Genomic DNA, 15,340 nt, shown 5'->3' with positions numbered 1-15,340 from the left:
GAGAGGTGAGACCATGAAGAGAATTTTAACTATGAGGCATTCAGGGATGAGGAGCCAATGTAGGTCAGCGAGGACAGGGGTGATGGTTGAATGGAACGATGTGGGATAGGGTATGGCAACTGAGTTTTGGATGAACTGATGTTTACGGAGGGTGAAGAATGGGAGGTTGGGCAAAAGTGCACTGGAATAGTCAAGTCCTGAGGTGACAAACACATGGATGAGGTTTTCAGCAGCAGATGGAGTGACATAGGGGCAGAGGCAGACGATAATACAGAGGTGGAGGTCTTTATGATGGAGACGATATGAAGTTGAAAGCTCAGCTCAGGGTTGAATAGGCCACTGAGGTTACAACCAGTCTGGTTCAGCCTGAGATAGTAGCCTGGAAGGGGGAAGGAATCAGTTGCAAGGGTACAGAGTTTCTGGTGAAGGCCGAAGACCGAAGACGAAGGCTTCTCAATATTTAGCAGGAGAAATTGCAGCTCATTCAAGACAGGATCTCAGACAAGCAGTCTGAGAACACAGACAGTAGAGGGGCAGAGAGAGGTTGTGGAGAGGTAGAGCTTGGTGTGGTCAGGGCACATCTGGACTTCTGCACATAATTCTCACCATTATTGAAGGAGTGCTGAATTGTCAGAGGTGCCATCCTTCAGATGAGATGTTAAAAGAATGCACCATTTGTCTGCTCTAGTGATTCAGGTGAATGTTAAAGATCCCATGATATTATTCATCTCCACTCTGTTTGTAGGAGCTAACTGGTTGCCATATTTGCCTACATGACTATTATTACACTCCAAAAAAAAATTAATTGCAAGTGATGTAATAAAGGGCTGCATAACTTCAAGTCTCTTTTGAGGAAGGTGATTTAAATGTTGATGATTTTAGTGCCTGTTTATATGCAACCTCAATGTTGAAGCGGTTTCCACTATGTAGTGATGCTTTGCATTACGGCTCTGGAGTCAAGGTCTGATCTGACATCAGAGAGGAGTCAAGAGGGAGACAGTCTCAACGTCTGGATCTGACATCACATGGAGTGTGACCTAATGCAGTGTCAAACCAAGCTTGAAAATATAATTTTTAAGCTTATCCAGTATTGATTTAAATGTTTAAAGAGTTCAAATGCTGCTTTCCACATTCTCAAAACATTTGAATTTTGAGAGAGGGACTGACAGATAAAGAGAGAGAGAGAGAGAGAGAGAGAGACACACACACACAGACACAGACACAGACAGAGAGAGGTGGAGACAGAGACACTGCAGACTAAATGCTCCAGAATCTGATATTTCAAAGTGCCACTCATTTCTGAAGGGCAAAATACTTTGATGTTAGGATAATGCATTTTGCATTTTATTGCGTGGCACCATGCTGGAGAAGAAATTAACTCGCCAACGGCCAGACTTTGCCATCTACCCCCGATTTAAAAAAAAATCTTGCAAAAAAAAAGCTTTCTTTTGGACAAATCATTGATTGGGGAGAAAAATACAGACGTGAGCAATAATCTTACTGCCAATATTTTTCTGGTTTAGCGCTCTTACTTTTACTACTGCACACACAAAATAATAAAAAAAAATTGATTCCCATTTTTGACTTGACGTTAGCCATTAGGTAGACAGATTTAAAAGACTGGATCAAAAAATAATGGCCATCTGTCATTGATTTATCAAATTACAGTCTTCATTTTTGAAACAGTACAATGTGAAAAAGAGACACAGACACACACACAGACACTCAGACAACCTCTCTCTTCTCCTCACCCTTTCTTTCACCATGGATAGTCTTTCTGACTATAAATTCTCACAAATTTGGAATATTTTCCCCTTGTGAATAGGGGCTTGTGAATAAAATTTGCTTTATGTGTGCAGTCAAAAAGCTCTTTTACTAATCTATTATAGATTGATGCCCAATTTAGTGGAAGCATTTTCCTTTCATTTAACACACTGAGCAATATATGTCTCGAGTAAAGGATATTCTCACTTTTACTCTGGTAGGTAGGGTCTGATTTGCTCCCACAGACAGGGTCTTTTTCTCTCTCTCACACACACAATTCCCCAATTTACACCAAACACATCTTCTCTTCCTCTCCCATTTCGGCATTCCGAAGAGACCACTCCCTCCATGACACCCTGGTCCACTCTTCCAGCACCCCCAACACCCGCTCTCTTCCCCACGGCACCTTCCCTTGCAAGTGCAGGAGACGCAACACCTGCCCTTTCACCTCATCCGTTCCCACCGTCCGGGGCCCCAAACACTCCTTCCAGGTGAAGCAGCGATTTACTTGTACTTCTTTCAATTTACTATACTGTACTCGCTGCTCACGATGCGGTCTCCTCTACAATGGGGAGACCAAACGCAGATTGAGTGATCGCTGAGTGAACATCTCCACTCAGTACGCAAGCGTGACCCTGACTTGCCGGTCGCTTGCCATTTTAATTCCCCGTCCCACTTCCACTCTGACCTCAGCCTCTTACACTCTTCTAATGAAGCTTGAGGAACAGCACCTCATCTTTCGATTAAGCACTTTACAACCTTCTGGGCTCAACATTGATTTCAATAACCAGATCGGAACCACTGCTCCCATTTTTTAGAGCAGCAGGTGCGGGGAATGGTTCTGATGTTGCCAATTTCAGCTCCTCTAGACCCATCTTTCATTTCTTTACTTGTCCCATTACCACCCTCTTTGCCTGGCACCGTCATCCCTTTTGTCATTTAATCACTCCTGCCCTCCACCCTATCATAGACCTTCCCTTTTGTTCTTTCCACCCCTCCTCCACCCCCCCCACCCCCCCAAACACCCCTTTCCCTGGCACTGTACTTGCTTAAAAACTGATTAATCTTCAACTTCTTCCAGTTCCGACAAAGGGTCATCAACCTGAAACGTTTACTCTGTTTCTTTCTCTACAGATGCTGCCTGACTTGTTGAGTATTTCCAGCATTTTCTGTTTTTCTCCCCAATTTTCTGTTTTTTTTTTAATATGAACAGTGTTTTCAAGGAATTTCTAATCCATTTATTCGACAACACCTGCAAAAAAAGTTCACACATCCAATTTAAAGATGTCCCAGTTATTGTGTTAGTTTATTGATTTGGAAGTAATTATTTTTGTGTAACTTTTTAACCATTAGCATAGAACAGACATTATTTCAAAAACGGCACTAAATTGGGCTAAGTGGAGCAGAACACAAACATGTGTGAATCTTAGCACTGAGACGTGACGGTTACATCTTTAATTATTCAGTTTCACCGAACCTGACACTGTCCCAAAATGGAGAAGTTTGAAAATGGGACAGTCTGAAGATGAACTCGACAGGATTTGGCTTGTTTTAATCGGAAGGTTAGGAAATAAAAGCTTTCCCATCAAAATTCAGTTTGTTTCCTAAAAAAGAAGCTTGTTTGAAATGATTGTTGATTTCTAGTTGCTTCTTAATTTTACAGCCATTTTAATCTCACTCTAAGATCAAAATAAACGGAGGGACAAGGATAGGGCTTTCAGTCTGTTGAGCTCATCCAATCTTTAAGTCCTCTCTAAGACTGGCCCTGATCATTTTTGATCTCTATCCTACACCTAGCATTACCATCTGTCCAGATTTAAGTTGATCAATCCGGGCTTTGAGTGGTGTGTCTCTATGAGTGTCGTGGCTGAGATCAGCTAACTCAGAAGACACTGTGAGTCAAACCTGGGACCTTTCTGCACTATATGGCTCATCTACTGGATGGATAAACTCAAATGAACCATCAGGGGAGTTTCCAGTGAATTGTCATCAACAAAAAAAAATCAAACTTCAGATCTGAAACCATGGTTCTCCCCTCTGTCCCAACCATATCCCATCCTGGTTCTGTTTTGGACTCCACAAAAGGTACCATCTCCAAACTCTCTGCTTAATTGGAAATCTGTCTGGTTCCCATTTTTAATGTTTCAACTGAGTCATCGGTTCTTGCAATAGCTACTGATCTATCTTTGCGGTTTGATTATTTGGAGAAGGCCAGCCCCCCCTCAGATTTTCTATCTGTTCCCTGGTTCTTCCATCTTAGCTTTCACACAAATTCATCTTTACAATTCCCATCATCTTTTTGGCTTATTTTCCCTCTCTCCTACTTAACCTATCCCCTTCACCACCCACCCCCCCACCGATATGAATAGATAAAGGGAATGTGGTGTTCAGAAGGCATCTGATAAGGTGCCACGTAAGAGACGAGTTATGAAAATGAATGCAGAGGGTATTAAAGAGAATGTAGTTACATTGATGAGAGGGAATGGTTAGGAAAAGCAAAGCATGCAGATGATGGATGCTTTTCAAAGTTGGCAGGATGCGGGTAGCGATTTGCTGAGGATCTCTTCTGTTTTCCATTTATATCAACGATTTGGATGCAGACACAAGAGGAATGATATTGAAGTTTGCAGAAGCTACTAAATTAGGGGCCATAGGAAACTGTGAGGAGGAATACAAGAGATTACAGGAGGACATAGGCCTGTTAGCAGAGTGGACAGTCCTATGTTGATGTAGTTCAATGCAGACCAGTGTGAAGTTGTAGAATGGCAAATGGGATTTGGAAGACATATTTTCAGATTCACAGTGCTTTTGAATGCTTTGGGTTCATATACTATCTATTGCAAAACATACAGGCTTTTGAACCTCAAGCTTGGCATCAGCCACCCACAACTTCTTGATTTCTCTCTAACTCTTTCAACCCTGATGATGTCCTGCATTATGGGCCTTGACCTTTCACCTGGGTTTCTCAATTTAGGAAATGCAATGCTGAGATTTTGGGGGTAACTAATCTAGATTTTTAATCACTCACCCATACTTGCAATGATGCTGTGGACAGGTAGTCTAGAAGCTCCACTGCAGATGCCCCCTGAAGTTAGGCCCTTCCTCTTCTGCTTCTCTTCCTCTTTGAATATGAATGCTGAATTTTCTTCTTTAGTGATGTTAATGTAGAAACAGGTGTCCGAGCTAACCATAATGTGTCGGGGTCCAGGGTTGAGAAAAATGCTTTTGTTATCTTCTCTTTTTGCACCAATCAGGCAGACACCATACCTGAAGAAACAGGAGAAAAACCGGGAAACACTCAGCCACTTTTATTGGATTTTATTGTGTTAGGCTCAGATCAAAGCTCTGCAGTCCTGCCACATCCAGTCGTGAAAGGTGGCGGACAATTAAACAACTAACGGGAGGAGGAGGCTCCGTGACCATCCCCGTCCTCAATGATGGCAGAGCGCAGCACGTGAGTGCAAAAGACAAGGCTGAAGCGTTTGCAACCATCTTCAGCCCGAAGTGCCGAGTGGATGATCCATCTCGGCCTCCTCCCGATATCCCCACCATCACAGAAGCCAGTCTTCAGTCAATTCGATTCACTCCACGTGATATCAAGAAACGGCTGAGTGAACTGGATACAGCAAAGGCTATCGGCAATACTCTTTAGCAAAGATTATATTAGAAGACAACTGGACTGTTGCTAAGCAGCATGGGCAACAGTGAGCACCATTTTGAATTGCAAAGGCTAGAGATGAGTCACCATGGCAATGCCATTCCTCTCCCCCCCCCCCCCGCCTCATGCCCAAATTCAGTTTTGATCTCATCCTCAGTCCTATTTTTGTTGCTGCACATGAAAATGCACAGAGCACTGCCTCTGTGAAATGCAAGGGGCCTCATACTAAGGCTGTAAAGCAAGAGAGGTAACGTGAAAAGATGTCTGTAACTCTGCTTATGGAATTCTGTTACTTCATAAACAAGATGGCAAATTCTGCTCTAAACAGTAAGTCAAGAGGATAGACACTTAGGGTGCCCTTCTCAGCAGTACTTCGTAGTGCAGACAAAAGCTGTATTTGGAGATTTACTTTGCCATTAATGTTCCATTTAACTGCATCATTAGAGTTTGGAAGCAGTAATGCAAAATCAACAAGGTCAATCTCTAAATACATAACGAACAGGCATCAGCAATGTTCCCTATTTAGTGCACAGTTACAAGATGACAGAAAGTCTCTGAATGGCTATCAGAGTTTCTCAACTAACTCACTGATGTGGCATCATCAAATTGTTGCTGATACCTTTAACCACCACTTAGTGCTCACAATGGAGACAGATTTTTACAAAATGGAGATGATTTTCCTGCACCCAGAACAGAACACTTTCCATCTCAGCCACCCAACGTCAACATCAAACATGCCCAAGTCGAATGTAGCATAGCTCGATGCCATTTTCCTTCTACTCTGCCTCAACCTCAGAAAAATACGCCCTATGACGTTATAGGGGCATTTTTCCATTTGCTACACTAGACACCCTGTGGTTTCTGAGTCACATTGCAAATTGCTGCCAAATTAGGGGCAGTTTTTTTTTTGTGCTGGAGGGCTATGCCCACTAGAAATGGGACCGAGTCTGCTCAAGTAGGACACTTACAAACAGCGCATAGAGGTAACTTTGATCCCATTTAGAATCATAGAATGGTTACCGCGCAGGAGGCGGCCATTCAGCCCATCGAGCCCATGCGGCTCTTTCTAAAAGAGCAATCCAGTTATTCCCATTCCCCCACTCTTTCCCCGTAGCCCTGCAAATTTGTAGCAAAAAAATAAATGATTTTCAGGACATCGCTGGCGAGGCCGACGTTTATTGCCCATCTTTAGTTGCCCTGAGAAGGTGGTGATGGGCCTTCTTATTGAACCACTGTAGCAGTTTGATACAACTGAGTGGCTTGCTAGGGCACTTCAGAGGGCAGTTAACAGTCAACCACTTTGGTGTGGGACCAGAGTCACATATAGGCCAGACCGGGTAAGGACGGCAGGTTTCTTTTTCTAAAGGACATTAATGAACCAGTTGTTTTTATGACAAACCGACAGCTTTGTGGTCAATCTTACGCATACCAACTTTTAAAAAAAAAGTCAGATTTTTTTTTTAAAAAACTGAATTCAAATTCTCAAACTGCCACGGTGGGATTTGAACTAATTTTTTCTGGATTATTAGCCCAGTAACAAAACCATTACACAAACATACCCTGGGATAAATTGGAACCTAGATCCTAGAGGTGAAAGTTTCGTGTCTGAAACCCATGGCACCACTCAGTCCCCATGAAGAATTGTTAATCTCGACATAAATGTCACTTACTTTTTGTGGGCATGAAATGAAGCATAAGTGAAACTCTTCCCTTCATATTCTCCGAAAAACTTGCTGTCACCGAGTTTGATGTGGTAGACCTCATTCCCCGAGCACCGGCCGTACATCCTCTGCCACTGCTCAGGAGACTGCTGCCCTTCCCTGTAACCATGGAGATGCAATCCAGTTATTAGTTTAAATTCTTCGCAACGCAAGGTGAACAGATCAAGGGGCCTCGTGAGATCCACGCAAACAGAACAAGGTGAAAGCCAAGGACTTGTCAATTGTTCAGTAATTTCCATTCTCCAGCCACAGGAGAATTTGAGATCGGTAACAAACAGCTCTCAGCAATACTGCATCACAGGACACGCTGAACCACAGTTTGGAAACGTAAACTATATTCAGCAGTTTTTGTGTTCTTTTTGCATTGTTGCACGAAATGAATGATGTGAATGTAATAGGGTTTGAAAAGCTAATTTACCTAGAGGTCAAGTATCCCGGATTCAATTATAAGTACAAAATTCATACATCTCAAGTAACAAAAACCTCTATTGTGGGCAATTTTTTTTTGCTGCAACTGCCGTATTAAATAACTGGCCTTTAAAGTACCAAATAACATTTCAGTTTCCCAGCGATGTCAAAACTTTCAACACCCCCTGGATTATTATTCTGTGAGCCACACACCAACATGAGGGTTCATGCTGATTCCCCACATGTTGAGCCCCTGGTTTCTGGCATGCTATCAGGGAGTGCTGCTGAATAGAGTTATAAGGGCCGATTTTACAAACGCGTGCTCCTGACGGGGAGCATCACCTGCCGGGAGCGCAGGTCTAGAAATCGTAGGCACACACTCCACGATTTTGCCGGGACTGTACATTATTAAAAACCGACCTTTATAGGCTCTCCATCACCCTGAGCTGATCTCGGCCAAGGTGATGACAGCAACACTAATTTTCCTCAGTGGTGTAAAACTGGTGTTTCGGACCAGCCACCCGTTGTAGAAACTGACCGATTTTCACTTCCAATGGAAAATAAAATCAGACTGCTTCTGTAACAGGCGGCTGTTGTTTTATATATAGGTTTCTGTCACATTATGATAAAGTGCTGAGCAACAAGGATGCCATATTGCTAATGGTGAAGGATGACATAGGTCTTGATAGGGAAAATACATAATTTAGATGAAGAAATCTTGACTCAAAAATATACAACAAAAATGTGACAAGATGAAATAACATGATCCAAAAGTACAAAAGATGACAAAACAAATCTGAAGAGAGTCTACTGAATAGGGGGAACTAAGCTTTAACTCATTTATCAATTTCTTACTGTCACTGGAAAACAGCAGTCTGACTGTACAAATTGGGCCCCATCGTATCAGTAACACCAACATGTAATTTAACATGAATCCATATAACACCTTACTGTGCAAGTAGATTAAAACATCTTTCATGATGCTCCATTTGTTCAGGCGGATTAAATCCGAGAAGGAGAATTTAAACTGTATGAAAATCCGACTTACTGTCCCCTGGATGTGTGAACTAAAAGGGTAATGAGAGTAGAGGTGGAGGGACAGATGCAGTTCAAGGCTAACATGGCGTATTTAAACTCCTCTTCACAAACGACATGATCTGCAAAGAAATGGAAATCAAAAAAACAATTAGTCAGGAAGGAATTACTGAAGAGTAATTTTTTGTGCATTTTTATGTGAGGAAGGCGCTTAACTCCAGTTGCTAAGTGTTCAAAATGAATGTGTTCCCAGTTTCAAATAAAAACAGAAAATGCTGGAAACACTCTGGTCAGGCAGCATCTCTTGAGAGAGAAACAAAGTTTACGTTTCAGGTTGATGAAACGTTAACTCTGTTCCTTTCTCCACAGCTGCTGCCTGACCTGCTGAGCATTTTCTGTTTATTTCAGACTTCCAGCATCCACTGTATTTTGCGTTTGTGTTCTCAGTTTCATTAGAAATGGCGATCAGAGGAAATCTTACCGCTATGTCTGCGAAGTTGGTAACACGCTAAACTATAGCGCTAAACCAACACAAATTAAATAAACTGTGCAGGTCTATACTTGGGGTAGACGTACAAACTGTACAGATGGCCCCTTTATTAGATCAGTGGCTTTGCATTGTTAAGCGGTATGCAAAACTGAAGACTCCCTAGAACGAAAACACTGGATGGGTGGGTTTCTAATAGGTTGTTCCTGAGTGCGTCAGCTGATTTATCGCACAGGAGGAGGTACGACAAACAACAGGAGGCACAGCTTCATCAGAGTGTTACCGTTAGTTTCATTCAACAAGTCAACCTACAATGTCCTCAAGGAGAACAAGCTTAGCAACAGAAGACACTGGAGAGTCAGATGCCTGAATCGCGATCATACAGTTTGCACTGATGGTTGATTTCCAGGTCATTTTTCAGCTACATACTCTTTCATTTTGGGCTAAAATCTTTAAAACAAAAGTCAAGTGCAATGGAGCCTCAGGCCATGTATGATAACTGTTAGCATGAAGTTGCCTTGAGCATTTTGGGCCAATCTGAAGCCAAATATAGACCCAGATTTGGGAACATGTAGAGAAGAAAAAAAAACTCACCTGCAAATTTGACGTGAAACTTATTTTCAGGCTTCAGTATCTGAACGTAGAGGGGGCAATTAGGGGCAAAGTCCTTTACAGCCCAAGCTCTCAAGATGGTTTGATGGTCCTTCAAAGTGTGTAAAACACCCATTGTTAGTCAGATATGGAATAATTAATTAACAGTGCAAATAAACTCCCCAGTGATAAGCCGAAGTATGGGATAAACTAGATACTCCAGCTGATCTTATCCTTCAAGTTAGTTTTCATGTTAACTGTGATGCAGCATGATGCTATTTGTAACAAAATTGCAAACCCATTTTTTGGGAATTCATTTACGAATACAACAACTCCTCCTCAGATACAGATGAATGGAGAAAGGAGGGGAGTAGTGAAAGTAAACGTGGGTCCCTTAGAGGCTAAGACAAGAGAAATTATAATGGGGAATAAGGAAATGGCAGAGACGTTAAACAAATATTTTGTGTCTGTCTTCACAGTAGAAGATTCAAAAACATACCAGAAATAGGGAACCTAGGGTCTAATGAGAGTGAGGAACTTCAAGTAATTAATATTAGTAAAGAAAAAGTACTGGAGAAACCAATGGGACTAAAAGCCGACAAATCCCCTGGGCCTGATGACCTACATCCTAGGGTTCTAAAAGAGGTGGCTGCAGAGATAGTGAATGCATTGGTTGTGATCTTCCAAAATTCCCTAGATTCTAGAACGGTTCCAGTGGATTGGAAGATAGCAAATGTAACCCCGCTATTCAAGAAAGGAGGGAGAGAGAAAACAGAGAACTACAGGCCAGTTAGCCTGACATCAGTCATCAGGAAAATGCTGGAATCCATTATTAAGGACGTGGTAACAGGGCACTTAGAAAATCATAATACACTTAGGCAGAGTCAACATGATTTTATCAAAGGCAAATAGTGTTTGACAAAATCTACTGGAGTTTCTTTGAGGATGTAACTAGCAGGTTAGATAAGGGGGAACCAGTGGAAATAGTATATTTGGGTTTTCAAAAGGCATTTGATAAAGTGCCACACGAAAGGCTGTTACACAAGATATGGGCTCATGGGATGGGGGTAATATATTAGCATGGATTGAGGATTGGTTAACGGACAGAAAAGAGAGAGTAGGGATACACGGGTCATTTTCAGGTTGGCAGGCTGTAACTAGTGGGGTGCTACAAGGATCAGTGCTTGGGCCTCAGCTATTTACAATCCATATTAATGACTTAGATGAAGGGACCAAGTGTAATGTATCCAAGTTTGCTGACGATACAAAGCTAGGTGGGAAATGAAGCTGTGAGGAGGACACAAAAAGTCTGCAAAGGGATATAGGCAGGTTAAGGTGAGTGGGCAAGAAGGTGACAGATGGAGCATAATGTGAGGAAATGCGAGGTTATTCACTTTGGTAGGAAGAATAGAAAAACAGAATATCTTTTAAATGGTGAAAAACTATTAAATGATAGTTTTCAGAGGGATTTATGTGGCCTTGTACACGAAACGCGGAAAGTTAACTTGCAGGTACAGCAAGCAATTAGGAAAGCAAATGGTATGTTGGCCTGCATTGCAAGGGGGTTGGAGTACAAGAGTAAGGAAGTCTTGCTGCAATTGTACAGGGCTTTGGTGAGACCACACCTGGAGTACTGTGTGCAGTTTTGATCTCCTTACCTAAGGAAGGATATACTTGCCTCAGAGGCAGTGCAACGAAGGTTCACTAGATTGATTCCTGGATGAAAGGGTTGATTGAGGAGAGATTGAGTACAATGGGCCTATACTCTCTGGAGTTTAGGAGAGTGAGAGGTAATCTCATTGAAACATAAGATTCCGAGAGGGCTAGACAGGGTAGATGCTGAGAGGCTGTTTCCCCTGGCTGGAGAGTCTAGAAATATAGGGCACCAGTCTCAGGATAAGGGGTCGGCTATTTAGGACTGAGTTGAGGAGAAATTTCTTCACTCAGAGGGTTGTGAATCTTTGGAATTCTCAACCCAAAGGGCTGTGGATGTTCAGTTGTTGAGTATATTCAAGGCTGAGATTGATAGATTTTTGGACTGTAAGGGAATCAAGATATATGGGGATCAGGCGAGAAAGTGAGGTCACGATCTTATTGAATGGCGGAGCAGGCTCGAGGGGCCGGAGAGCCTATTCCTGCTCCTATTTCTTATGGTCTTATGACACTGAATCCTGATACAACTCCCACTCATCTGAACCCAACTCGCAAAGCCCAAACTAAATCAATTACTTAAAAAGGGTTCTAATCATCTGATTGAAATAGTATCAGGATCCTTTCAAGCAATAGACTTACTATTGAATTGAATTGTATGGGTTTGGTTTTGGATTCAAGGATTGTCCAATTATTCCCATGTGCAACATAAGTGCAACCAATTTTACCTTGTAAGGGTCTAACTGTTATTAATGTTGCAGTACTATCTTCTTGCCACCAGAGCTCCTCAGTGAGCTATGTAAACTGTACTGCTTTCTCAAGTAGTGGAAAACAGGCAACAACAACTTGCATTTATATAGCGCCTTTAACGTTGCAACAACATCCCAAGGCGCTTCACAGGAGCGTTATCAAACAAAATTTGACACCGAGCCAGATAAGAAGATATTAGGACAGGTGATCAAAAGCTTGGTCAAAGAGGTCCGTTTTAAGGAGCGTCTTAAAGGAAGAAAGAGAGGCGGAGAGGTTTAGGGAGCAAATTCCAGAGCTTAGGGCCTAGGCAGCTGAAGGCACGGCCACCAATGGTGGAGCGATTAAAATCGGGGATGCGCAAGGGGCCAGAATTGGAGGGGGCGCAGAGATCTCGAAGGGTTGTAGTGCTGGAGGAGGTTACAGAGATAGGGAGGGGCGAGGCCATGGAGGGTTTGAAAACCAGCATAACAATATTTCAGTTTACTCCACAGAGCCCAAGGATTGGTGTGGATAATTTTTGCAAGTTGCGAACATCAAGGACGAGGTTTTCCGCTTCTGCAGAAAATCATGGACCGGTGAGAGCAGAAGCAGAAAATCTCTGCTCACGTCTGGAGAAGAGTACACCCCCTTCCAGTATAAATGGAAGCAAGCTGGTTGAATGTTACAAAATCTTATTTGGTTTTCCCATCTTGGTAAACAAAAGGAAAGCAATGGGACTATATAAAAAAAAATCTTTAGCTATCATATGTGAGGAGAAGCGGGCAATGCTGGGGGGGGTCTGCATAACCCTAACCCTAGTTGCTGCCGACCCTCCAGGATTGACCTGGAGTCTCCAGGAATTAAAAGAGTAATCTCTTGGACATTGCTGCGAGCAACACCCGGGAGAAAAATTATAGGAGCATTATAAAAAAAGTGGTTTTTTTTCATTTTCTTTGGAACATTTCTTAGTTATAAAAATCACGGAGATGCAAAAAAAAAAGGCTGTTTGACTTGACGGGGGTGGGGGGGTGGGGTTGGAGACGGGCAGTCACGTGATGAAACCTCCAGGAATACGTCCAACTGGAGTTGGCAACCCTATACCACCCCCGTGTTAGAGCCCTTACAGCATAACACAGGCCGTGCTATAGTCTGGCCGCAGACCAGCTCGTTGTAAATCATGTAATGTTACAACGTCTCTAAGATGAAAGTGACCTGGTCAGGGAGGGTCTGGCCAATGACAATATGGCCTCCCTTTACACAAGGATCCATGGAGCACAGCCTCCCCCAGCCCCCTCCCCAATTCAATTTGAAAATCCCATACTGCTCGGGTTTACCATACCGCTGCTGTTCGATCCACTTCGTTGCGGCTGCTGAGAATGAAACAGGCTTCTGCATCATCCATCCTGTCGCAAAAAAAAACCCAAAGAACATTAGCTTCTCAATCATTCTGTAAGCCTGCGGAACAATTGTGAAACAATTACCCAAGGTTTACCCTAGTGATCCACATGATCCAATTATTGTGCAGTGATGTCACAGCAGCTGCTGAATCATCGAACTCCCTCTCTCCCCTCACGCCAAGCTACGGTGATGGTACAATCATGTTCAGTAAGCACAATGAATAATCACGATAATGAACGTATGGCTGTAGTTTGCTGGTGGGAGGCATCAAAATGGCTCGGATCTCTGCCGACCTCACGCCTGTTTTTGGACAGAAGTTGAACATCACCTCCTCCCCATGACCTTTGGTTTGAACTGACTTAGCTAATCTCAGCCAGCGCGATAGAGGGAACGATAGACTAGGCTTCACTGTCGCGGCTAGGGAGATAAATTGCAAGGTTTTATTTTAATTAAGGGTACGTTTGCACTACAACCTTCATTTCATGGCAACACTAACGCGGCAGTATGACTCTGGACTCAGCTCCTGATCTAACTCTGGAGAGGAGCGATGAAAGACCCAACCCCCAGAGGAGGTAGTTTGACACTGCTTAGGTTTGATGCTACATGGAGTCTACCCAGTAACCATGTGAAACCTGGTTTTAAGAGTGTTTGGCCCTCCTGAGCATGTTTTGAACATACCCGAAGTTGAAGTAGATATTGAGCGGATACAGACATTGCTGCCTGCGCCCTCCAAATATTTAAATTCTATCCACTTGTGGAGTGAAGCCCTTCGTAAGTCTGTAAACTCACCGAGTTCTCTCCTGACCAGCAGAATTCCACTTGGAGCTGGGCAGTATAAACAATGTACTGAAGTGACAAATATGAGCCCTTACTCATTCCATTCTGGTTTTTGCACATCAGTGATTTTTGTATTTGAATAACAAGATAGCTGATCAGTTTGTCTCTTACGGCCAGTTCTTTTTCTTCCTCCCTCCAATTATTTTTCACCTGTCAAGGTACAGTCTTGCACAAAGAGGTACTTGAGGAAATAACAATTTTGGTAAGAGCTTTGGAGAATGAGTGAATGCACAGCATGTTATCCAACCATTTTTCAAAATTATATTGAAATGATGTGGGCCATTTATCACATTCAGTTGACAATTGTTAACTGGCATGTTTTACCTACTGATGGTGAAAAGGATCTCAGACGGTATGTTTGTTACAAAGTTTGATCAAGAAAGGAAAAAATAATTGAAATCTATAATGAATCCTACTGAATAACAATTGAAGTTGAAGATTTGGTTTGGAGCAAGTATTGCAGGTAAAATTACCTGTTTAATGGACTGAAGTTTACACAGATCCTGAAATCGCAAAAACTTGACTTTTGGTGCAAAGTCTCACTCGATGGGAGTGCAGGCTGGAAAATCAGGACTGCTGTAAATTGGGCGCATTGACCTCTGTGTTCAATTCTCCAAAACAAGCTCCCATCAACACTACTGTGTGCTGGGAGCAGAGGCTCTCAGTTTCAGGGAAACCCTAAAATTTCCAGGGGCAGAGCTCCCTTTCATTAGGTGGTGTGATATAGAGACCTACTCTATTTGATTCTAAAAGTTTGAAGGAATTAAATCAGAACTAAAAATTCTATCTCTTGCAAAAAAATTAATTCAACCTTGGCTGTAGTACAGTGCCCCTCTCCATCAAGCTTTTATTGTCTCCTTATCCTGTCTTTGTTTTTTCAGGAGTCTTCGATTCTGTCTCAGATTCACATTTCTTTTTCTTTCACCTGTTCTGCAACTCTTTTTACAATCGCTGATCTCAAATTGCCATCTTAATGGACTTAGCTCTGGTTTCCTGCCACTGAACAGATTTTGGATGATTTGTTGAGGTGCAGATCAACCATGATCGAAGCCCTGATTTTCA

General features: G+C 42.6%; 1 protein-coding gene across 1 annotated transcript in view; it reads right to left on the bottom strand.

Annotated features, from left to right (window-relative positions):
- Positions 1-15,340, bottom strand: part of kcnt1b (potassium sodium-activated channel subfamily T member 1b) — a 150,384-nt gene that overhangs the window by 68,784 nt on the left and 66,260 nt on the right. The window contains exons 13-17 of the mRNA XM_067969433.1: positions 13,383-13,446; positions 9,668-9,776; positions 8,600-8,708; positions 7,093-7,242; positions 4,793-5,031 (exon numbers count right to left, since the gene is read on the bottom strand). Coding sequence (XP_067825534.1) covers positions 4,793-5,031; positions 7,093-7,242; positions 8,600-8,708; positions 9,668-9,776; positions 13,383-13,446 — 671 coding nt within the window. The remainder of the gene's footprint in view (positions 1-4,792; positions 5,032-7,092; positions 7,243-8,599; positions 8,709-9,667; positions 9,777-13,382; positions 13,447-15,340) is intronic.

This window comes from Heptranchias perlo, chromosome 31 (genome assembly GCF_035084215.1).
Source record: "Heptranchias perlo isolate sHepPer1 chromosome 31, sHepPer1.hap1, whole genome shotgun sequence".
Classification (NCBI taxonomy): Eukaryota; Metazoa; Chordata; class Chondrichthyes; order Hexanchiformes; family Hexanchidae; genus Heptranchias; species Heptranchias perlo.
This window is presented reverse-complemented; position numbering and strand designations above follow the sequence as displayed.